The sequence below is a fragment of the Orycteropus afer genome, unplaced genomic scaffold (assembly GCF_000298275.1).
Source record: "Orycteropus afer afer isolate SDZICR_OR568_19922 unplaced genomic scaffold, OryAfe1.0 scaffold00183, whole genome shotgun sequence".
NCBI lineage: Eukaryota > Metazoa > Chordata > Mammalia > Tubulidentata > Orycteropodidae > Orycteropus > Orycteropus afer.
The window spans coordinates 1928457-1953265 of record NW_006921770.1 but is presented as its reverse complement, the minus strand read 5'-3'; the positions used below and the strand labels follow the sequence as shown (position 1 = coordinate 1953265).

General features: G+C 41.9%; 1 protein-coding gene across 1 annotated transcript in view; it reads left to right on the top strand.

The window, feature by feature from the left end:
- The window catches only part of DAB1 (DAB adaptor protein 1), a 433463-nt gene that overhangs the window by 353486 nt on the left and 55168 nt on the right, over positions 1–24809 (top strand). Inside the window, exons 4-8 of the mRNA XM_042781851.1 lie at positions 4625–4756; positions 5401–5520; positions 5991–6029; positions 7579–7644; positions 16803–16856. Of these exons, the coding sequence (XP_042637785.1) occupies positions 4625–4756; positions 5401–5520; positions 5991–6029; positions 7579–7644; positions 16803–16856 (411 nt within the window). The remainder of the gene's footprint in view (positions 1–4624; positions 4757–5400; positions 5521–5990; positions 6030–7578; positions 7645–16802; positions 16857–24809) is intronic.

Here is a 24809-nt window from a genome sequence, read left to right as displayed (position 1 = left end):
GGGATCACGTTTACTGGTCTGATAGAGCCTGATGGAACCACTGAGACTATGACCTCTAGCTGCCCTTCAGGTCTGAAATTGAACCCATTCCTATGGCTTCCAGCTAGACAAAAGAAAGACATATGAGCTGAACATTTATGTTAGGTAGATACACTCCTTAGAGAGATCAGTCATGGGAGAATAAAAGGGCTGTGTATACACAGGGAGACAACTTGGGGGACAGGAGTGTATGGAAGGGAAGGACACAGGAAAGAGGTAACTATGGAGAGGAAGTGGGAGGGGAGCTTTTGCATTGTGAGAAGTTGCGGTCAATGTCATGAGACAAAGTGTATGTGAGCTGCAGTGTGAAAAGTGAATTTGCTCTGTAAATTTTCACCCAAATCACAATAAAAATTAAAAGAAAGAAAAAAAAAGACTCTGTTCAAGGACAACTCTTTTGTCAAGTCTGTCTTGCTATCCGTCCCCCATTCCTGCTTTAAGTTAATATAGCAGCCTGTGCACCTCTTTAATATAAAGCTTGCTATATTATATTGTGATCATTAGTTTTTTTTACCTGCCTGTTTTATGAGATTGCATGCTCTTTGACGACAGGACTACCCCAAAAACCCCGCTGCCATGGAGTCGGATCCAACTCATAGCGACTCCTCCTTGGGTTTCCAAGGCAGTATCACTATGGAAGTAGATTGCCCAACCTTCATTCTGAGGAGTGGCTGGTGGGTTTGAATCACCAGCCTTCTGGTTAGCAGTCAAATGCCTTAGGCACTATGCCACCAGAGCTCCTGAGGACAGGACTGTGTTTTAATTATGTGGGCAGATTGGCCTTGTATTCTCTGGTTGTTCCCTGCTTCTCTGCTTCCCTCCGAACAACCCAAAATGAAACAGGAGCTCCCCACAGAAACACTCCTGGTGTGAACCAGTCCTAATCTCCTGTGGCCAGAGTGTGCCCCTGGACCTCACATCTCTTTTCTTACATTTGGCCATTTCCAAAAATACCACAGATGGCCTAGATCCTGAGAATAAAATTCCAGGTCCTGTGGTCTTGATCTTTTTCTTTGGGATTCCGTGTTTGACTTATGCCCCAGTGTCTCTGAGTTAGGGCTCTCTTTGACCTGCCGAAATCGAGGACATCCTCAGTCCTACCTCCTTACCTGGGTTTCCCCTTCTCTTGCTTTCCTCATCTTACCTTGTAGGGGATAATGACTGTGTTGTTGGAATATGGAGCCAAGAGTCTAAAGCAAGGAGACCTAGAGTCTATGTAATCATCTTTACATTTTTCAATGTTTTGTCATTCAAAATAGGACTGAAAATGCTTGAGTTTAGTACTGGTTCTGCCAGTACTCTTGTTCTCAGTGTCTTCATCAATAAACACAAAGTATCGAACCATCTGATGTTAAAGATTTCTTCTGGCTCCAGCTGTCTTTGATTCTGCTGATAAAATGTACTTGAAGACATAGAGCAATTTTGAGGTTCAGTGAACAAGTATTTTCAAGATGTTCTAAGTTGCAAAGATGAATATGATAATAGAACTGTGAGATTAGCAGGATTATCATGGATTTGTATTTCCAAGGCTCTGTATTTTGTCTACATGGTTAAAATTAGAGGAGTTGGAGACACATACACTCCCTGACTCCAAGATTCCAAATGAATGAGGTACTTTAAGAGCAGTTTTTTTTTATTTTTAAACATGTCATAAAATCAACTATGAGAAAAGATAATATTACAACTATCTTTAAGCATTTCACGCACACACAGCTACACTTTGGGAGGCAATATTAGGTCTCATCCAGCGTTAAAAATGTTTTGATTTTAACACACTTAATGAGAATTTGCAGATAAATTAAAATATCTCCATCTGCTGTCTTGCATGGTAGGTGATATTTTACCATTGCACAATCATCTCCAAATCTAATTCCACCAGGAAGACTTCTAATCGCACTTTAATTTTAGAGCAATATTCCACTTGGCAATCAATAAAGCACTGTCGTCAAACTTTGATTTAATAGGAGACGTGGATAACATTCTTCACATTATGCAGAGTGAGAAATACTTTCAGGAAAGCAAGAGAAGAACATCTTTGTCTCTCACTTTCCCCTGCTGCATACCATTCAAGCACACAAAAGCCTATAAATCAATACCCCCATGTTGTGTGAATATAAATCTCATCAATTTTGCATCATTAGCACCATGAAAAAGCTACTGCTCTTTGAGCAATTTTCCTCTGCTACCTAAATATGTCTTCTTAATAAAACAAGAGTAAGTGGATCCTGATTATTTTACTAACGAATGCATCCTTCTTCCACTTTATTTGAGTCAAGATGCATTAGAATTCTACAGTCCTTTTGCTATTTGGGGGGCTAGGGTGACTGGGCAGTGATACCACTCTCCAGGCTTAATGTCCAGTGGTCAGTGGGTAACCTAGACAGTCCAGGAAGCCAAAAGGATTAACTCAAGAGTAGTCAAAGAGGTTAGTAAATGGTCAGTCTCTGGAAGGTTAAGATGAGTGGGAAAATAGAAGTGATTCATAATGTCAGAAGCCTGGAAACATGGCAGCAGTCTGAGAAATGGATGTTTCAGAAGGTGATGGCAAGGGATCCAGAACTAAGTCAGTGAACGTCATGAGAGCCTAAGGTTCACTGTCCCAGGAGCCTGGCTTTGTGGTGTAAGGTACTTAAAGGATATGGGAACCTAGAACAAGACCTTAGAGAATATCTGGTCCCTGGTGCTGCAGTGGTTAAGCACTCGGCTGCTAACTAGAAGATCAGCAGTTTGAACCCACCAGCGGCTCCACAAGTAAAAGATATGTGGCAGTCTGCTTCTGTAAAGATTTCTCACAGCCATCTAGTCGATTCCAATTCATAGCTTTACGGAAGTAGATTGCCCCATCTTCCTTCCATGGAGTGGCTATTGGGTTTAAACTGCCACCCTTCTGGTTAAGAGTCAAATGACTTATCCAGAGCTCTACAGCATTGGAAACTCTGTGGGGCACTAAGTTTTTCAGTTAAGGGATTTCAGACATTGTTATGACTGAGTTCCCCTTGTGTTATAGTTCTTCTCCCTCCATGGACTAAGTTATAGGGAGTCCACCAAAATTTGCATTTATAAAGTAATCATTAACTTTCTTACTTGGGTTTTTTGAATTCATAACTAATTGCCAGTGAGAGAGTATGCTCAAACATGGGCTAAGGAGTATAATGATAATAACTTGATATAGTTTCAGATAAACTTGGTGTTTTCATTTGCATGCACAATGAAATATCCAGCCTTATTAGGAATAACTATACAATTTCTGTTTAGTTTCTTCAAATGTCAGCATTTGTTGCTGGCCTTTTTCAATTATTATTAATTACTCCCTATAATCCAGGGCTTTGGATCTGGTCTAAACCCCTCATTTGATACATGAGAAACTGAGGTCCAGAAAAGTATGGTGATTGCCTTGTGTTCATGCAGCAGGTAGAATCCAAGCTTTCTGATACCCAGTATAAAGAAAAGACCTTTAAAATGACTTTAAACACTTCATATAGAACCCAGAGGCACACAGACCTTTCCAGAGGGCTGTACTGTTTAATGAGGATTGCTTTATGTCATGTCTAATACAGAGAATAACCAGAAATTCACCATCACCTAACAGGTGGTGAACCTTATTTGTTGAAGCTCAGATTATAAGAACAGGAAGGTGAATTTCAAAATATATTCTAATTACTAATAATCAATTCCAATTTATTTTATTTCAACCACTATGAGTCAGGTACAGGGTAAGGTACTAGGATGACGGAGGGGAGGAAGACAGAACCTGGTGGAGGATGCATAAAGGAATCAGGCAAATCTACAGGGAAAAGCCAAGAAAGCAAGAGGCCAGGGAGCTATGTGTGATGGATCCATCAGGGATTTCAGCATCAGTAGAGCATAAAGTTCTATGACTACAGAAAAGAGGAAGGAATTATTTCTGCAGGAAGAGGAAAGGCAAACCTTGTTCAGGGAAGGTTCCCCAGACGTGGTGCTACTTCCCATGGCTTTTGAAAGAACAATAGAATTTGGGCAAATGGATTAAAGAAGAATGAGCATTGCCAAAGGTACAAACCCATTCAAAGGATTAAAGATACGTTGACTCCACCTGTAGCCCAAATGGTGACTTTGGATGAAATAGAGAAAGCGCTTCTTCCTCAAGACACTCTATCACCATTTGCCAGAAAAGTTTTATAATAACCATACAAATTTATGAAACCATGAATATAAGTGATACTACCTGGGGGAGTTGTGCAGTGTACATCCTGCACCTGAATATGTAAAGTGTGGAAAGTCAAGCCAGGAGTTAGCCTTGGATGTGCTAGCAAGGCTGGTGCTACTGAATTTGACTGGTTCTGGCAAAGCTGAGTGAAGCGCTTGCTGCAGACGCTCAGGCAGCATATGAACAGTCCTGTTTATCTCTCTGGTCAGACCGTTAAGACCATGGAGGGAAGACTCTGTTTCTCAAGGGCAGGCACAGCTCTTTTTCGTTCCATCTGGACCCAGCAACTTTTCCAAAACCCTTCAGGCCTGTTCACACATAGCAGAAACACCTCTCTTATTGATCAACAGCTTGAAGGGAGAGTCCCATAAAATTTGTTTTTCCTTTTGTTTCTAATAGGCCCTTCAGCATCATCATGCTGTTCATGAAATTTCCTACATTGCAAAGGACATAACAGACCACCGGGCCTTTGGATATGTTTGTGGGAAGGAAGGGAATCACAGATTTGTGGCTATAAAAACGGCCCAGGCGGTAAGTATTTCTACCCAAGGAGGGTGTCTTTTCTTTTCGCTTTAGGAGACAGTACAGTGACTGTTGGTCTTTGGGCCCACTCTGATGGTATGAGCAAGAGATGCATCACCACTAGAAATGGATGTTCAGGTTCGCTTCTAGAAAAGATTAACAGCCTTGGGGGAAGGAAACATGCTCATACCCACTCAGTTGGTTTTCTGTTTTTTTATTTTTTTCCATCCTAATGGTTATTTCCTAATGACTAATTATTTTCCTTTCTGATTAAGCTGCATGGAGGCACAGTACACAAATAAGTTTCCTTATTTCATAGCCTCATTTAAAAAGAAAATAAGAGAAAACAAATAGCTGTTTTGCATAAGGACTACCCTAATTTTATTGTATTTGAAATTACTAATAAATAAAAGCAATGCCTTTTATGCTTATGATTATTATGAATTTGCAAATATAATTAGTTGAAGAAATGAACTTTAGCCTAGATAAAATTTGCTAAACCAACATAAACAAGGTAGAATTAATTAAGGATGGAATGTGTTCAGTTTAATAGAATAATGAAGGGCCATGAGTTGCACCTGGCAAAAACAAAAACTGGTCACTGCAGCTCACTACCGTTCCCTTATTAATGTGCTGACCACCTTTTACTCCAGGCTGAACCTGTTATTCTGGACTTGAGAGATCTCTTTCAACTCATTTATGAATTGAAGCAAAGAGAAGAATTGGAAAAAAAGGCACAAAAGGATAAGCAGTGTGAACAAGCTGTGTACCAGGTATACCTATGAATTTATCCTAGTGCCAGAGAAAATTGGGGCTTAAAATAAACAGATGTGAAAACTGCCAGTCAGGGCTTCTGCTGCTGCTGCCAAGAAGAAATAAACAAAGATGAAAGGTTCCCGTGTAAATTACAGGCACCTGAAGCAAGCCATTAGAGATGATCCCTTATTCTTTGAGATTCTAGACATTTTAGAGAAAGCAAAGTCTTTAATCCAGAGGAAGATCTCAGGGGAGGAGGGCTTGAGAAACACGATTGCTTTTGCTGTTGTTAGCAATGGGTATGGGGATGTTATGGGGAGCAGGCTACAAGGATTTTGCCTTTTTCTTTGTTTTCTCCCTTAATGACCCACCAGCCTATCCTACCCAGAGCTGGTTTCTATGCTGTCCTGTAATTTCTGAACACAATCTCACATCTCTTCCTTTATATCCTTTGCCCTCCAACCTCCCGTCTCTCACTCTGTCGTAGACAATTTTGGAAGAGGATGTTGAAGACCCTGTATACCAGGTAATTTCTGAAACAAGTTGGGCTTTAAGTTCAGGGTAGTTAGGCTGAAGCACAACCACTTTGTCAGAGGCCTGAAGAATCCACAGGTCGTGGAGCCTGGAGAGAGAGCAAGATCTGTTCTGAGGGTAAAATCTGACAGCCCCTCCAGAACCAAATTTCCGTAAAAAACGAACAGAAGTTTGGCCAGCACCAGTAACATGGGGTTTGGAGATGCACCTGTCCATTCTTGCCCCTGCCTCAGCCCTTCCACAATCTGTGAAAATTTGATCCCAGAGCCTAATGTTTTTAAGAGCCTCTTGAATAATCTGTGTTCATTAGCGAGAGAGAATGAATAATGAGGAAGCTTCTCTGAGTTAAGAAATGGAGACAAGGACTAACATTTTGGTGGCATTTAAATGCAGATCCAAAGGATGGTTTGTAAGCTTTAGGAAAGCTGTAAGGGAAGTCTCTGGACCCTATTGGCCAGGCTGACCTTCTGATGAGCTAGCTCATGGCACAGAGGTTTTCTGAGGCAGGAAAGGGTGAACTCAGAGACCTCTCTGCCTGCCTAGAGCTTTCTCTGGACTCTCCTTTAGGACTGTAGCCTCTCTCAGGTTCAGATCTGTGTTCTGTTCAAGCAGAATTGCAGAAAGAAGGAAAGAGGAGGGCTTTTCTTCTCTTGTGGTTATTCCCAAGGAGAAAAGAAAGCCAAAAAAAGGACTGATTAGACATAAAAGAAATTCTGGAACTTGCGGTTCTGAGATACACATGTGTTATATATATGTGTGTCGTGTGCATGATATATACATGAAGTAAATGCATATTTTCCAAACAGAAAGCTGGGACTGTTACAGTGAGAATAAAATTATACAGATAACTTGAAGAAGTTTCTAGTGGATATGACATGGAAAAGTCAAAGGTGCAATTAATGAAGCTCCATTAGTTTAGGATACTGAGTAGTGAGGATCCATTTATAATATGAGCCTAGCGCCTCAAGAACTGACTCAAAGGGAATAAAGACTATTGTCCTTTTTGAAATGTTCCAGTTCTTTAATATGTGAAACACGCACATAGAAAATGTGATTTTCAGTGTTTAAAACTGAGAACACAAAATAAGGTGGTATTTTTGGCCTGTAGGAGCTAGGGCTTCTGAGCACTTCAAGGTTGGCTCAGTACCTTGAGCCTTCGAGTGCAAAAGGAGCCCAGAGCTATAACCTAAGGTTTGCTAGGGATCCCAAGCCTTCCCAACAGATAGTCTGACAGCGAAACCAGCACATTCAAATCTTGCTAAAATCAAGTGCTATTGAATGAAGACATTCTGTCTCCAAAGAGACCTACAGGGGCACATTGCTACAGGGCTGACTGCCAGACCTTTGGGATTTTCTTTAAAAAAAAAACACAAATGGGCAAGCCACATTTTGTTATTTCAGCAATCCAGTGGTCTCAAGACGTTTTCTCTTGTGCCTGTTTCTTTGATGCTCACTGTGATTTGTATCCTGAATTCCAAATGCTTGTTTTCCTCTTTCTTTTTCACCTCTGACCTGTCCTCTCGGGGCTGCTCCTGTAATAGTACATTGTGTTTGAGGCTGGACATGAGCCAATCCGTGATCCTGAAACAGAAGAAAACATTTATCAGGTATAAAATTGCTTGCCTCTCTTACAACTGCACCACTACCAGCAAACACACTGAAGGTCTTAAAAAAATAAGAAGTCTGTCTTTAGATGGTCCACATAGCTTTTTAGTCATTTCAGGGTAAAATGCCTTTGCATGAGTTGGCTTCTAGTAGCCTTACAATTTACCAGGTTTTGTTGTTATTGCTGTTTTATATTTTAATTTACTATGATTTGTCATGCCTTCTTGTTGAAATGTTTAGTAGCCAGTTGGCTACAGTGTTTTGATTTTTGATTAATCTTTACTGTTTTAAGTAGACAGAAAAATCAAACATTCTGTTTTATTAAGTTGTACCTTGGAAGGTCATTGTCCATATACAGCTGGGTTTCTTATTTATCAAAATAATTTATCATATTTCTTTAAAAGAAGTCAGCTCCACCACTGAGAAATAAAGTGCAAATTCAAAAATGCTTTTTGAAAACAACTTTGAGAATATTAACTGAATAAAAGAAACCAAAAAAGAGAAGGTAAATTAGATTCACAATTGTCTACTATGTGTAGAACACTGAACACATTATTAAACTCATTTAATTCTCACAAACACACTGTGCAGTAGGTATTTTGATCCTATTTTTATATGGAAACTGAGGCTCAGAGAAGTTGAATAGCTTCCTCAAGGTTGTAGAACAAGTTACAGCCAGGATGCAAACCAAGAGTGCATCTGACAGCAGAGCCCACGCTCTCCCCATGCTGCCTTACCATGCAGCCTTTGAGTAGCGGCAGCACAGCAGCACAACAGACAAATAGGATAGCTCCTAATTTTTCACTAATTGGAATTTTAGTCCTAGCTTGTAATATAAACACTGCTGGCAGAAGGAAAAAATTTAATATGTGATTTTAATTTTCTTAATTTACTTTGTTGTGGGTACTACCGCTATTCGTGGTGCTCGTAGCATAAACCATCAGTTGTCGTTGAATTGATGCTGACTCATAGTGACCTCATGTGTGTCTGAGTAGGACTATGCTCCATAGGGTTTTCAATGGCCAATATGTCAGAAGTAGAGTGTCCCTTTCTTCCAAGGCATCTCTGGATGGACTTAATCCTCTAACCTTTTGATTAACAGCCAAGCACACTAACAGTTTGCACTACCCAAACACTCCACTTGTAGTCTAGTATTGTTTAATTAAAGTACAATATATTTTCAATTTCTGTCAAATACATAGAATTTCAGATGACCAAAACATAATTTTAATTATGCCAGCAACTCAATGAAAACCACCCTTGTAGAATAATCATCTAAGTGTTTCTATCCATTGGGTCCATCTAGATTCTAAGCAAGTTTAAAGTTATGCTTTGAGATTTTGTTTAAAATCATCATTTACAAAGATTATAAAAATCCATTTTATATTCACTATAAAAATTTGTATTTGTCTTCAGTGTCAGATTTTTAAAGTACAACCTTGCAATGTCTAAATATAAGGCCAAAGGAACCATTAAGCAGTCATCTTATGATGAGAGATAGCCTTTTAAAATAAAGATAGGCTTTTCAATATGAGGCATCTAACAAAACTGAAAATCATAGAAAGACCAGGCTTGCTGGTCTGTAGATACTGGTCAAGCCCCAGAGACTATGGCCTTTAGTCACCTTTAGGCCTAGCACTGAACTCACTTTTGTGGCTCACTTTTCAGGTGTTCTGGTTACCTAGTGCCGCTCTGACAAGAATATACCACAAATGGGATGGATGGCCTTAACAAGCAGGAGTTTATTCTCTTACAGTTTGGAGGCTTTAAGTCCAAGTTTAAAGTGCTAGGCTCTAGGGGCTGGGTGAAAGCCCATCAACCTTGGGGTACAGCTCTGGCTGCTGAGACTGACAGACCCAAGGTTGATAAGGGAAAAGACACAGTCTCGTTACCAAACCACACAGCAGGCCATTAATTCAAGTCCGTTGTAAGTCCCAAGGTCAGCAGAGCAGGCAGGTTGCTGAACAATGACACTGCTACATGCAGGGTTCAAGCGTGCCATAAGCTAGACACTATCCCCAAGGCTTCTCTGTATATACAGGAAGCAGACTGCATCCCAAAGGCAGCTACTCAGCTGCTTGTGGTAGATCCCACCATGGAGTTGATTGCCAGTCTCATTATGAGGCGTAACTACCACCAGCTGCCCAGCCAAGTTGACAAACAAATTTAACTACCACGTCAGGCAAGCAGTAGACAGGCTTATAAGATGAACAGTAACACTAGGGAGGTATGCACTTTTTAGAAAAATCAACCATTCAAGATCAAAAGGGCAGCATTTGCCTGAGGAAAGAGTTCAAAAGGCAGGGAGAGTTCGGAGAGAAGGAAGAATGGAAATGGGAAGCGTAGGGAAGAAGTGGGATGAGACTATGTATTGTGGGGGTTGTAATCAGTAACATGAAACAAACTATGTATGAATTATTGAATGGAAAACTGATTTACTCTATAAAACTTCACCCAAATCACAATAAAAAGTTAAAAATATAAATAAATAAATAGGTTTCTGAATCCAGACTTAAGCTGTAGTTGGCAGGGTTCCCTTCATGGCCCCTGGGGGTCTGGTGTAGCAGGGACAGCCTAGTGTGCTGGGAAGAGCTGCTTTAGGAGGGGGGAAGCTGAGTCCCATTCTGGCTCTGTCACCGGTTACTTGTGGCTGTGTGATAGTGGCAAGGCATTTGCCTTTTCTGAGACTCAGTTTCTCCAGTTATAAAATATGGCAACCATTTCTCTCTAATTTACATGTCATTGTGAGAATGAAACAAAGTCAACTGTAGGTACGTCTTCTAACTGAGTCTAATGTACAAATAAAATGCCAAGAAAAGGCATCATCTTGGATCACAATATAGTGTCTGGTGTGTGGATTTGAGATCTTAGGTCAAGCTCAACCATTCCTTCAATTTGTGAACTGCCTTTCCCTCTTTAAAGAGCTCTGGTGGCTCAGTGCCTAAGGGGTTTGACTGCTAACCAGAAGGTTGCTTGTTCAAACTCATTTCATGCTCCGTGGAAGGAAGATGGGCAATCTACTTCTATAAAGATTTACCACCTCGGAAAACCAATGGGGGTCACTGTGAATTGGGATCAACTCGATGGTAGTGGGTTTGTTTTTTTTGTTTTTTTTTTGCTTTTTGCTCTCTTTGGCCCTCAGTTTATTCAACTATAAAATGAGTGAATAAGGCTAAAGTATCTCTCAAGCAAGGCTATTTCCTGCTCTTGGCAACTAGTATCTCACCGTAAGACTGATTATTCAGAAAAGAATGTTGGCTTGTTTTACATGGCACCAAGACTCTTAGAAACTTGTGTGCGCCTGTGTGTGTGTGTTGCTAACACTTACTGAGTGCCGATTGCAGGGCTGCTCTGTGAGTAGGGGAGTTACATGCATTGTCTTATCTCTCACAACCACCCCAGGTGATTAGAATCATTTACTCCCACCTTACAGACAAAGAAAGTGAGGCTCACAGAGACACGGCTTCTGCCCAGGGCTTTAGAGCCAGCCAGAGGCAGAACTGTCCTTCAGACCCAGGTCTCTCTGACTCTGAAACCTGCACACCTAACTTTCATAAAGAAATAAGTCTATTAAGCTAAATAAATAACTAACTCAGATTATTATCCGAGGATGTTTTCAGCTCAGGATTCTCAGGTTTTGAACTTCACAATTAGATTTCGTGCCAGCCATCAAGTCACTGTCTAAAAATCACATTCATCTTAACAGCTCTGGCCCCCCATCTTCCTGTCTATCCATCTATCATTAACAGGAAAATGCCATTTAAGGGAATGAATATTTTATCACCTATTGGAAAAGCCTCTGGTCATTCTCCTCTCCTCTTTAGCCAATCCACTGGGGCACAATTTGCTTAACAAGAGATAAGCTCTTGGGCCTAAAGATAAGGCTGGGCTTTTAAGGAGCTGCTATCAGGAGCCTCATTATTCTTTTTTTCAAAAGGCATTGTATCCAATATATATTCCTTCTGGGTGAATTGCAGTGCCCAGGATGGTCTCAGACTTTATTCCTGTCTGATTTGTAGAATCAGGTAAACATCTCTGAGACCTAATCCTCTAACTGTGCCTGTGACCTTGGGTGAAGCATTTAACCTCAGTATCTCAATGCCTGGGGCTCAAAAATGAAGAGAGTATCTGCACCTAGAAAAGATGTGCAGATAAGAGGTGACAAAAACAACACTTGGTACATAGTAGGTACTCAGTAAATGTTAATTCCCTTTCCTTCCTAACAAAATCAAACACTGCTTAAGACATCTTACGATCATATCTTAAGTGAAGTAAAACAACTTGCTCACCTCATCTTGTCAGAGTCCAGAAAGAGGCAGCAATCTCATTTGACTTTACTGTTTATAATCCCAGCAGAACGGAAGGAGAGCCCGTTGAATAAATGTAAGGTCTCTTTGAGGTCAGTGTCTCCCTTTCCAAACTATTTTAATAATAATAATACTTACGCATTGAGTGCTCAGAAAAAGTTATCCATGGTCATACAGAGCTTCACAGTACAAAGCATTTTACAAATCACTTAATGTTAACCCTTCCAGTACCAAAGTGAAATAGGAAGAACAGCGATGATAACTACCACTTTAAACATGAGAAAACCAACTTCCCTTAATTTGTATGCTGGAGCTCTGGCGCTGCTGTGGTTAAAGCACTGGGCTGCTAACCAAGAGTCAGTGGTTCCAGCCCACCAGCTGCTCTGTGGGAAGCAGGCTGCTTCTGTAAAGATTTACAGCCTTGGAAGCCATATGGGGCAGTTCTGCTACATCCTAATGGGATCACTGTGAGTCTGGTAGCATAGTGCCTAAGGCATTTGACTGCTAACCAGAAGGCTGGTGGTTCAAACCCACCAGCCACTCCTCAGAAGAAAGGTTGGGCAATCTACTTCCATAGTGATGTCGTGATACTGCCTCGGCAATCCAAGGAGGGGTCTCTAGGAGTCGAATCTGACTCCACCGCACATAACAACAACAACATGAGTCAAAAGGGACTCAATGATAGTGGGTGGGTGAATGTGCCCAAGGTCAGGGCTTTTGATTCTAAATCTAGTGTTCTTTAATACCTTATCAAGCTTCTTATGTTAGTGAGATCTGAGTTTTCCAAGTGGGCACTATCCAAGTTCAGTCATCCAAAAATCATCTTTAATCACTCAAGATGTCTCAAGTACTGTTATTTTAAAATTGTAAGTCTCTATCCCCATGTCAGACTCCCTGGATGGCACAAACAGTTGAGTGCCCAACTACTAATTGATAGGCTGGCAGTTTGAACCCACCCAGAAGTCCCTCAGAAGTCAGGTCTGGCCATCTGCTTCCAAAAGGTCAAGCCTTGAGAGCTCTAAGGAGCAGTTCTACTCTCCACACATGGGGTCTCCATGATGTGGAACCAACTCAACAGCAAGTAACAACAAAAACCCCATGCCACCCAACACACCCTTCAACTGCTGTGCCACGTTATTAATTATTATGTTGATGAGCTATCTTTTGTATGTACAGTGTATAATGTATAATTGCAGAGCATTTTTACAAATATTAAGCTGTTCGTTCAAAAAGTATTTGTGGAGCACTGGCAGCATTTGACTGCCAACCAGAAGGCTGAGGGTTCAAACCCACAAGCCACTCCTCAGAAGGAAGGTTGGGCAATTTATTTGCATCATGATACTGCCTCGGAAACCCAAGGTGGGGTCACTGTGAGTTGGATCTGACTCGACAGCAGTGGGTTATGATAGCCATATGTGGATATGGTAGTAATCATGGCATGGTCCCCAACTTCAAGGAATTTATAGACAGTGCCTTAGATACTCACATAACTAGGTATAGAAACAGAGGTGAACTCTTGAGGTCACACAACCTGTGCCAGAGCCAAGATTAGGAATCAGCTCTCCATGTTGCTTCCATTCTAGAACTTAATCACTCTACAACATTGTGTTAGTGAAATGGCCTTTGTAGATGGATGGATTAACTCAGTCAGAGGTGAGTGCAGAACCATGCCTCTTTTTTATCTTCATCCCTTCAGCATTTCTGCCAGTATTTTGCCCTCAGCACACATGTGGTAAATGATTGGTGATTAGCCATTTCTTTGATTAACCAATATTTACAGAGCAAGTCCATTCAGTTTGTCATACTGTGATGGTTGCCATGTTACTGTGATGCTGGAAGCTATGCCACCATTAGTTCAAGTACCAGCAAGGTCACTTATAGTGAGCAGGTTTTAGTGGAGCTTCCTGACTTAGACAGGCTCAGAAGCAAGGCCTGGTGATCTACTTTTGAAAATTACCCATGAAAACTCATGGATTACAACAGAACATTGTCTAATACATGCTGGAGGATGAGCCTCTTAGGTTGGAAGACATTCAGAATACACAGTGGCCACAGAAATGGACTCGAGTATACAGTAATCCGGAAGATGGTGCAGGCTTGGGGAACGTTTTGTTCTGTTGTACATGGGGTTGCCATGAGTAAAGCCAACTCATCAGCAACTAACAATAACAACACAATACAGCAAGTATGACACACTGGGGATAGAGGGATAAAATATCCTCCCTGTCTTCCACAAGCTTCTAGTACAGTGGGGCTACAGGCTAACAGACAGACAGTTACAATGTGGTGTGATAACATCAAAGATCAGATAAAGCACATTTTACACTCAACTTCAGTAGCCTGATTACTTGTCCATCTCCCTCAGCAAGACATGGAGCTCTGTTAAATCAGGGACCATATCTGTCTTGGACATCACCGCCATCCCAGGCAAAACATAGTACGTGACACATAACAGGTACTCAGCAACTTTTATTTTTTAATGGAAGAATGCATCAGAGTTTACAAAACAGTACAGGAAAGGCTCCAGACTGGGGCAAGAGATCAAGCAAGGCTTCAGGAAGATGTGCTGGCCGAGATAAATCTTAAAGGACAAACAGGCAGATTGATATCTCACCCATGAGATAGCCAAGTGTAAAGCTTTTTCAATTATGCACAGTTTGGGTTTATCCATCCCACTGCTTCTCCATTTGCAGGGATAATTGAGAGTCAGCCGCGGTTCAACTGTGCTAAGTGCCCGTAGTGAGCAGTGAATTACCGGGAACGGGATGCTGTTCATTTTGCTCAGGAAAGGGTGAGCTAGTAAAAACAAAAGTGAGAGCTGGTAATTTATTGGCCCTCGTTAACAAGGATTCTATAGGCATTCTTATAGGACTTCTTTTAGATGGAGCCCAGTTATCAAGAGCAAAGAAATTACATTCTTCATTGGCTACCTGCAAAGTGGGGCTTAAAAGAGCAATTTGGAGAATGCATCTTCAAAACACAGCCAAGCTCACTCATAGTTCTCTTTTCTGCAAGGATATGCAAGAGCTTTTGGGAATACAGTGTGTGACGGCAAAAGAAAAAGAAGCACCCGGAACAAGAGTGGTACCGGTGGGAAGGGTAGTAAGAAGTGGCTGCCTGTATAGTTTAGCAATTAAAAGGCAAACTGTCTGGGTTCAGATTCCTAACTTCTCTGCTCACTGACCCTCTCCAGGCCTCAGTGTCTTTGTCTACAACATGGGGACAGTTGTAAATAACCAGTTGCTGTTGAGTCAGTTCCAATGCATGGCAACTCCATGTATGACAGAGTAGGACTGTGCTCCACTGGGTTTTCAAAGGCAGTAGATTACTAGGCCTTTCTTTTGAGGTGCCTCTGGGTGGACTCGAGCCTCCAACCTTCTGCTTAGTATCAGAGCATATGCACTGTAACACCAAGGGACTCCAGGACAGTTGTAGTCTCTACCTTAGAGATTTGTCCTGAGGGTTACATGAGAATATTTGTAAACTATAAATGTTTACAAAAGTGCATGACACACAAGAAGTGTCCAGTCAATGTAGGCTCATACTGTTTATAATAAATGTCATGTCTGATAGTTCAAACGAGCTTGGTTTGATCCTATCACTTAATAATTTTGAAGCCTTGAGCAAATTTTCATAACATCTCTGAGCCTCACTTTCTACCATTTAAAATGGAGAATATAATTCCAACTTCTTAGGGTTATTGTAAACATGTTAAATTAAATGATAGTGAAAAGAATAAAGGGACTCCAGGAATAAGTTCCAATTCTTAATTATTTTAGAAGAATAATACTGTTAGCTGGTCCAAACCTAACAAATACATTTTTTTTTCTGCCTTTTCTTCACTTCTTCTTATATTCCTCTTGGGCATATTTACTCAACAGACATTTATTGAGTGCCTGTTGGGTACTAGGCACTGATCAAGGCATCAGAATACAGTGATGAATGAGTAATGCTGCCTGCTCTTAAGGAACTCCATTCTGATGGAAAGAAAGATACATTATCAGACAGTTATACAGCCACCTCTGGCTGATCCCTATAATGGAGATGGGAACTCAGGTGTGGCGGTTGCTGGGGAAGGACCAACTACTAATGATTGCTTCTAGTCTAGAATGTTTTGGTGCAAAGCCCTGGATTGGCACATTAAAAATAAACAGTGTGTTGTTGTTATCGTAAAATATGCTAATGTATGTATTCATATAATGTATCAATCACAAAAGTAATTACCATTCTGCCCTTTATAGTATTTTGATGCCTAATAGTTTTTTATCCTTTTAATATCCACTTTCTCATTTGATCCTCTTAATAACCTGAGAGAGAAGTAGAGCCGACAGTGCCCATTTTAGAATAGTGAAGCTCAGAGGAGATAAGTGACCTGCTCAGGGTAGCACAGTCAGCAGGTGGTTTAGCAAGACCAGCAGATGAGGAAGGAAGAGAAAGGACAGAAGGAATGAGGAAGGTACAGATAAATGTTAGAAAAAAGTCAAGATCTTTTTGATTCTAGCCCCATGTTTTCATGCCATTCATGCCCTTTCCCTGGGTTTTATTTTTATCTTTGATGAAAATTAGGATTTTTCCCCCTCATGTTCCCTGCAGTCTCTGCAGCTTCCTACTCTGTGATTCTGGGAGGATCCCAGTGGCAGGGAAGCCCTGTACATGATCATTAAATGATGTACACACTGTCTCTTCATCCACTTTACCTGAAAGCATGACTTGCAAAGTTAGAACAGCCCCTTAGCAATGGGCCTGCCTCAGGACCATTCACACACACACCTCAGCTAGCGTGGAGTTGAAGGCTGATTGCTCTGTTGTTTAAAAGTGGAGTTTTGACTGTGTTGTGCTTGCTTTTTCCATAGGTTCCCACCAGCCAAAAGAAAGAAGGTGTTTATGATGTGCCAAAAAGTCAACCTGTAAGTGTAAGTACATCTTCTCTCCTCTGCCAGGTTCCTGGGATGTGGCATGCATGCTGAGACTGCATGTACAACTCAAGGAAGAGAAATCCTCTTCTAGAATGAGTATCACAACCCATATGGCTTTGACATGTAGGCTAGGAGCTCTTCAGTGAACCTGAAGGAAGGAAGTACAAGGCAGAAATTAGGGGCTAAGGAAGGCTACCAAGTGGAATGAAGTTCTTACCCATAGTATGTGTTAGTTGTATGATGTAAATGGCTGGGTCTAAGGGATTCAAGGTCTCAGGTGTCCCAGTTATAGCTTGTTATAGTCCCAGTTATAGCCAACTTCAGTATAAGTTTGTTCAGTGAATGTATGGCCTTGTGCAATAAACACACTCCAGCCCCTCGGCCTCATTCAGTTCTTCCTTTGCCCCAACTCTTTTCCCTTAGAACAGACTCAGAGTATTGGGTTCTCTCCACAAGCCTGGGAATTCCAGTGCAAAACATGGGCTGAGAGAGCAACAGCCTGTTTTTTTTTTTTTTTTTTTTTTTAATGAATAAATGAATGAGGGAGACCTTCCATCCATGTGTCTCTTCTTTTTCTTCCTGAGTCTCCTGATTTAATATAGATAAAGATGTTGACAGTGAAGACCCAGGGGATAGGAACTTAACATACGTGGACAAGTAGGAGACAGTGTCTCTGGTTCTAGGAAGAGAGCTGCCCATCTAATGTGAAGGTGATTGAGAAGCTTCAGAAAGACAAAGGACAAAGACTAGTAGGGGCTTTGGGTGTGTATAATGGCCCAGCCAATGGAAAAGAACATTGTAGAAAGACCATATTTAGTCAGCTTTCAGAGAACTCCAGAGGCTCACTGCAATAAGAATCATTTTTAATGCCACTGCTGGTGGGACTCAGGGAATTAAGACAAAAGGGAAAGTCACCACCTCTGTGATACCCCAAGTCAGTGCTAGACTAGAACCTATACGTAGGCTCTCCAGCTGGCACTGTGAAGGCACCTTCAATGCATAATTCAGCCAGTACTGGGAAACCACTAAAGGCCCTTGAGCAGGGACACATGTGACTCTGCCTTAGCATATGCAATAAGAATTAGGGCTTCTAGTTACTGTTGATCTCATTTAGCTCAACAATGTGTAGAAAGAACAGAGACTTTGAAGTCAAGCCAACACTCAAGAGTCCTGACTCTGCCCCTAACAGAGCTGTTCTAAAGCTAAAATGGTTCTTCCTGGAACATTGTTGTCAGTTCTGGACCCCATACTTCCAGAGGTACAAAGACAGACTTGCATGTTTTAAGATAAGATTGATAAGGAGTCTTAAAATTATATCCCATGAGGAGTAGCTGAAGGACCTATAAATATTTGGCCTGGAGAAAAGAAAGGAATGGAAATAGTCTCCACAGGAGAGTACCTGGAAGGGGACTAGTTCCATGTTAGCCAACTCATGGAACTGAGACCAGCATGTATCACTGCAGGAAACCCAAGTCTGGCTCACAGTAGAGGTGACCTTTCTGATAGAGCTGTTCAAGGACTCAGTGAGCTGGCACATGAGATGGTGAGCTCACTGTCACCGGAGCTAGGCCAACAGAGACACAAAGACCACTTGTCAGAAAAACTATCAAGGTTCTATCTGGACTTCTGCTCCAAATGGTATCCACAGACCAAGGTTGTCTTTGTGCCCCTGTTCAAACATTTAGTGGGTAGATGGGCAAGATAAGCTCTTGATGTCCTTCCAAACCTGAGATTCTACATTGTCTGGTTTGAGTGTCTTCCTGCTCCAGTCTTACCCTCCCATGCCCCCTGCTCCCCTTCTCCCTAGTGGCATTCCTTCCTGGTAAATGTCCATTTCTCTAATTTGCTGCCTGTATTTGAAACCACCATAACCCACCTACCTATTGCTTCCAAAGTCCAGTGCTTATTAATTCTAATGGTGGTGGTGGTGGTGGTGTTATGTTCCGTCAAGTCAGACCCAACTCATAGCAACCCCTCCTTGGGTTTCCGAGGCGGTATTATTATGGGAATAGTTTACCCAACCTTCCTTCCAAGGAGCGGTTAGGTTAGTTCTAATGGAACAGCATATTCAAATGTGTGCCCCTTTTCCCAAACTTGGTAGAGAACATGCACTGCAGTGTGGCAGTGCTGGAAAAAAAGCTGTTTTTCTCCCTAGGCCTTTATATTTAATCAAGCCCCTTTGTCACTGAGACACTGGCCTGCTTTCTGTGTTTCAATTTGGTGGGGCCCCCCGTTACACAGTTCCCTACAATTCAATTTGTGCCGAAATTGCCTCCTTTGCCCCTAATAGATTTAGATACGTGAGGAAACATGTTCCATTTGCTGCCTTGGTTTTTGTGAATTTATTAAATAGTCTGACTACACCTTCTCCATGTTTAATACCACCTTAAAAAGAGGAAAAAAAAAAAGGAGTCGCAGCTCTTTAGCCTGACATACAAAACACCCAGGCCCCAGCCTCAGTCTGTGCCCCCTTGTGGCCCAGCCCTACTGAGCTCTGCTGTTTCTTAAAGGAGTCGCACCTTCCCCCATTCCCCCCATAGTCTACTCCCAACATCCCAGAGTAGCTTCAAGCTTGTGTTCTCAGGGAAAACTTTCTGGACTTCTGCTCCAAATGGTATCCACAGACCAAGGTTGTCTTTGTGCCCCCGTACCCTATCATTCTGCTGCATATAGCACTCATTGCACAGTGTTGCAATCATTTTTCTTCTGTTTTACCCTCTGAGCTTCTGAGCCTGCCTAGGGCCTGGTATATGAAAGGCAGGTAAAACAAAGCTCTCTAGGAATACTGAATATGTATATGAATGACCCTACGCCTACTTCCGTAGTGATACTACCTCGGAAACCCAAGGAGGGGTCTCTATGAGTCGGGGCCAACTCAACAGCACATAACAACAACAACAACAACATGCTGTAAAGGAGTTTATGAATGTGGCTGGTCCTTTCTTTTAATGGCCTTTCCCAGTTTTTCTGACTCAAAGATAATCATTAACTACACATACTAGAAGTTTTGCTTAGACATTATCTGTGTTATCTGAGTGAGTTGCCAACTTTCTATTCCCAAATCCTGGAACCATCTGATAGTTCTGGCTTTTCCATGAGCTGCTTTCAGCATTTCTAAAACCCTAAGAGAGACAATTTGTCCAGAACACATGCTCCAGTGTAGAGACAGCCAGCTGCAAGGTGGAATTTCAGCTTCTCCTCTTATGAATGTCAGCCTCTGCGCTTTCTACTGGTAGTACTTTTGGTGCATTTCTTTGCCCCTCCACGTCTCGGAGTTCTCATTTATAAAATTGGGTTATTAACTCTAACTTGCATGGTACTTTCATGGAGGAAATGGTATATATAAAGGAAAGTTGATTCCACTCGCCTCAACTTCCCAGTTGTTGTTGTGTGCTCTTGGGTCAATTTCAATTCATAGTAACTCCATCTGACAGAGAACTGCCCCATAGGGTTTTCTAGGTAGTGATGTTTATAGGAGCAGATTACCAGCCCTTTCCCCCAACAGAGATGCCAGGTGAGTTTGAACCACCCACCTTTCAGTTAGCAGCCAAGAGGTACATTAAATACCCTCTGCCCCTCCTTGCTCTGAAATCTTCCTGCCCTCCAAGCTTCCCACCTCTCTAATGAGTACCCATTCCCCAGGGAACCGTGTGCCCCGAAAGTACCTACTGTGACCTTGCCATTTGCTCCCTCATTAAACACACACACTAAAAGCAATTCCATTGAGTCAATTCCACCTCATGGCAACTCCAGATGCGTCAGAGTAGAATTGTGCTCCACAGGGTCTTCAATGGCTGGTTTTTCAGAAGTAGATTACCAGACCCTTCTTCTGTGTTTCTCCTGAGGCATATGTGTGGCCAACCTTACTGTTTGCAGCCAAGTGTTTACCTGTTTGCTCCATCCTCCAGGGACTTCCAGCATGTTTATAATCTTTTGCATCTAATATTGAACAAAGTTTCTGAAACATTTAGTCAAACATGGGGCATGTTAGAAAAGATTCAACAGTGAAGACAAAATTGACCCCTGAGTCTTATAATCTTGGAGTCAGTCAGCATGGAATATCAGAATCAAAGAATGTCAGGGCCACCAAATAGGAATGGACTTGCACATCGAAAGATCATGGATTCTTAAAACGATGGAATGTTCCTACCAGTTGCCTTCAAGTCGATTCCAACTCACGGCAACCCCATGTGTATCAGAGTAGAGATTGCTTTTTCAAAAGTATGTCACCAGACCTTTCTTCCAAGGAACCTCTGGGTGAGCTCCAACTGCCAGACTTTCCTTTAGCAGCTAAGCACATTGAGATTTGCACCACTCAGGGATTCCACGATTTTAAATACGCCGGTATATTTTTATGTTAGGCTCTTTAAAAGGCAATAGCATTAATGTTTGCTGACATGGCATGCTAAATGACTAGAGATACAGGGAGGTTTTGAGAAGGAGAATGTAACTTGAGAAAAAGTCTTGAAGCATGAACAGGATTTCAGTGGGCAAAGGCACAAATAGGAGACCTTCTAGGGCAGATCACTGAGATCTTGCTGACTCCAGAGCCCATACTAACTCTACTTAGCAGCACTCAGAGCTGATTAATTTATCATCAGTTTCCATCTCCAGGAAGGGGGATAATATGGCAGTCTTCATGTTTAGTAGCTGTTAATGCTGAACAGGTTCAGAACCTGGCCTCTTTGGGACTGACAGAAATGCACAGTCCTGAGTGCAGAGGAGGTGTCTGTGAAGCTCCATCACTGCATTCAGTATTCAGTGCTTTTTGCACTCTGTTACCCTTTGGACACAATTCTAGTTCCCCACTGGGACCACAGGCAGAGTGGTATATTTATTCACAGACTACTAAAGTGCCTATTTCCGGGCTTATTAGGCACCACCACACTGAACTTGGTTGAGACTAAATCTTCGTAGTCAACTATTAGAATGACACAGACCTACACCTTAGAGTGATTCATGTCATTTTCTTATGAGAAATACCAGTGCTTTTCATCTCCTCGCCCCTCCCCCGCATGACATTCTGATGGCTGAAAAAAGTTCTTTTATCCTTCACCTTATAATTGCCCAGTTGAAAACCCTTTTATGTCATTGGATTAGACATAAAAGACTTTCTGATTATCAGTAATAACCAGTCAGTGGATTCTAGCAGAACTTTTTTTGGCCATCAGATGAGAGATTCTTAAAAGTTTGGCAGAGTGGTAAATGCAGAGGACACAGATTGTCAAATTGGTCTTTGGAACTCAGCGTTAATTTCCTTCTGATTAAATACAGATTGCTAAACTGAAAGGAACGATCAGACCCTCCCGAGGTTCTTTGCTCATGCTGGATGTGACCTTTGTCAATCACTTTTACTTTCTGAGACTTATTTTCTCCATCCGGAAAATGGAAATGACGGCTATCCCACTGTCATCTGGGGGCCCTCATGTGGCTAACATGGCAATGTGTGTGAAAGCATTTTCTGTGAAAAGGAGGTTGCTTTGATGAGACCCTGGGAAAGTACAGACTTAGGGATGGCATCTATTGGTTTTCTCCAATTATTTTAGGGGCTGTCTTATCACTAAGAAAACATCTAAGGTATTTGACAAAGGAGGGCAAATCTGGGCTCAACATAAGAAATAAATTTCAGATCATCTGGCCTGATTTCCAGAAGAAAGACAGGCTATCAGAGTTGTGAAGTCTCTGCCCTGCCCCTTGGGGTATTCAAGCAGTAGATGAATGATCCTATAATAGGAGCTCTGGTAGCATAGTATCTAAGACACTTGACTGCTAACCAGAAGGCTGGTGGTTCAAACCCACCAGCCCCTCTTCGGAAGGAAGGTTGGGCAATCTATTCCATAGTGATACTGCCTCAGAAACCCAAGGAGAGGTCGCTATGAGTTGGGTCCAACTCGATGGCAAATAACAACAACATACTGTGAAGGTGTTTATACTATTGTTGTTTGGTGCCTCCAAGTCTGCTCTGACTCATAGCGACCCTGGAGTAGAACTGCTCCATAAGGTTTTCTAGGCTGAAATCTTTACAGAAACAGATTGCCAAAGCTCTTCTCCTGCAGAGCTGCTCAGGCTTCAAACCACCAACCTTCCAGATAGCAGCTGAATGCTTAACTGTTGTACCACCAGGGCTCTTTGGTGATTGTACTAGAGGATCTCACAATGATTGATCTACTCTCACATTCCATTTTTTTCCCATATTCATTAGGTACGTTTAGCACTGACTTCATAATCTTGCTCCCAACATCAGTTGCCAAGCTCAGTTCTCTCAAGGTATCATTCCTGTTTTCAGCTTGATCACTCTGGCTTTTAAGTAGTCCACTCTGAAGTGTATACCAACAAACAGTAAATGGTATTGCTTTGTGTATTTGGTGCTTTTGATGGAAAGAGATGTATCAAGTATTATGACAAAATCCTTTCATTGAATGAGTTTTGGGCACAGACTAGCTGCTTAGACAACATGTTCCTCCTTAATGTCTATCTGGGGAGTTTGAATATCGGGATGGTAAATCTATCTGATGTGTGTGGAGGACAAGGAACCACACTGGGAGAAGCTGATAATTAGATGATTGGATTTAAAGCCTCCAGTTTGGTTTCTTTCTTTGTCTTATTGTGCCAATCCCCTAACTGTATATACTGAGTTTAAGTCTGACTTAACTGTGAAAAGGCAGCTAGAATTTATTGAGTAACTGCTATGTGCCTTGGACAGCCTCGGCTTTGTACTCAGGTTATCTTTTTCAGTAGTCACAATGCTACCAGGTAGGTGTCATTTATGTATAAGGAACCAGTTTACCAGTTGCCTTTGAATAGATTTCTAACCCATGGTGACCCCGTGTGTTTCAGAGTAGAACTGTGCCCCACAGGGTTTTCAATGGCCGAATCAGAAGTAGATCACCAGGTCTTTCTTCTGAGGTAGACTTGAACCACCAGCCTTTCAGTTGGCAGCTAATAATTTGTACCACCCAGGGTCTCTGCATAGGAGGAAACTAGGGTTTAAAAAAGTCATGTAACTTGCCTATGCTCACAAAGCTAGTAAGTGGCAGAGCCAGAATTTGAACCCTCAGTTTTACTGACTCAGGCATGCACAACATTCCCACTAAATCATACTGCCTTTTTGATCAAAGAAAATATAGAACCCTCCATCTCCTCACTCACCATAATCGGAATCTGTACTCATGCCTCAGTTCCTGTCTCCCATTGCTCATTATTTCTAAACTCTTCATATCAGCACCTGTCCCTCATAAGGATGGTACAGATGGTAAGCATGCTTGGCTGCTAACCAAAAGGTTAGAGGTTTGAGTCCACCCAGAGTTGCCTTGGAAGAAAGGCCTAGCAATCTTTCCCCAAAAAATCAGCCATTGGTAACCCTAGGGAGCACAGTTCTAGTCTGGCAGACATGGGATCACTATGAGTCAGAATCAACGAGATAGCAACTGGTCCATTGAGGTCTCACAAGGCCCAGCACTCCATGGCTGTTTGGATGCACCTCTCCCCTCCAGGAGACTGACTTCTATGAGGCCAAGGCCCAGCTTACAATCATCCCTGCAACCCCACTCTGCCTGGCACATTGCTCCCCTCATCCTGGATGTTGAAACGATGTTTATAGCCCCAAGAATAAATCTCACGGAATGCCTGCCAGCACTACAGATCAGAAATCTTCTCGTTTTACTACTCCTGCCTACTATTTTCCAAATGTCCTCTGTGTTTCTATATGAGACCCAGTCCCACAGCAATCAGTGTCTGGTTAACTGTCCTTGCCTTAGAATTAATTCCGTTTCTCTGCTGTGAATGTAGAAGTCCATTAAGGTGAAGAACAGCAGAAGTTTTTGGACAACTGTTCTCTACTCTCCCCCCACCATTTTTATGGCAAATAAATTTTCATTCACAATTCAGCAGTTGGTTTTTCCTTCAGCTAGAAATCTGGATCAAGATGTTGCATAATTGGATTAA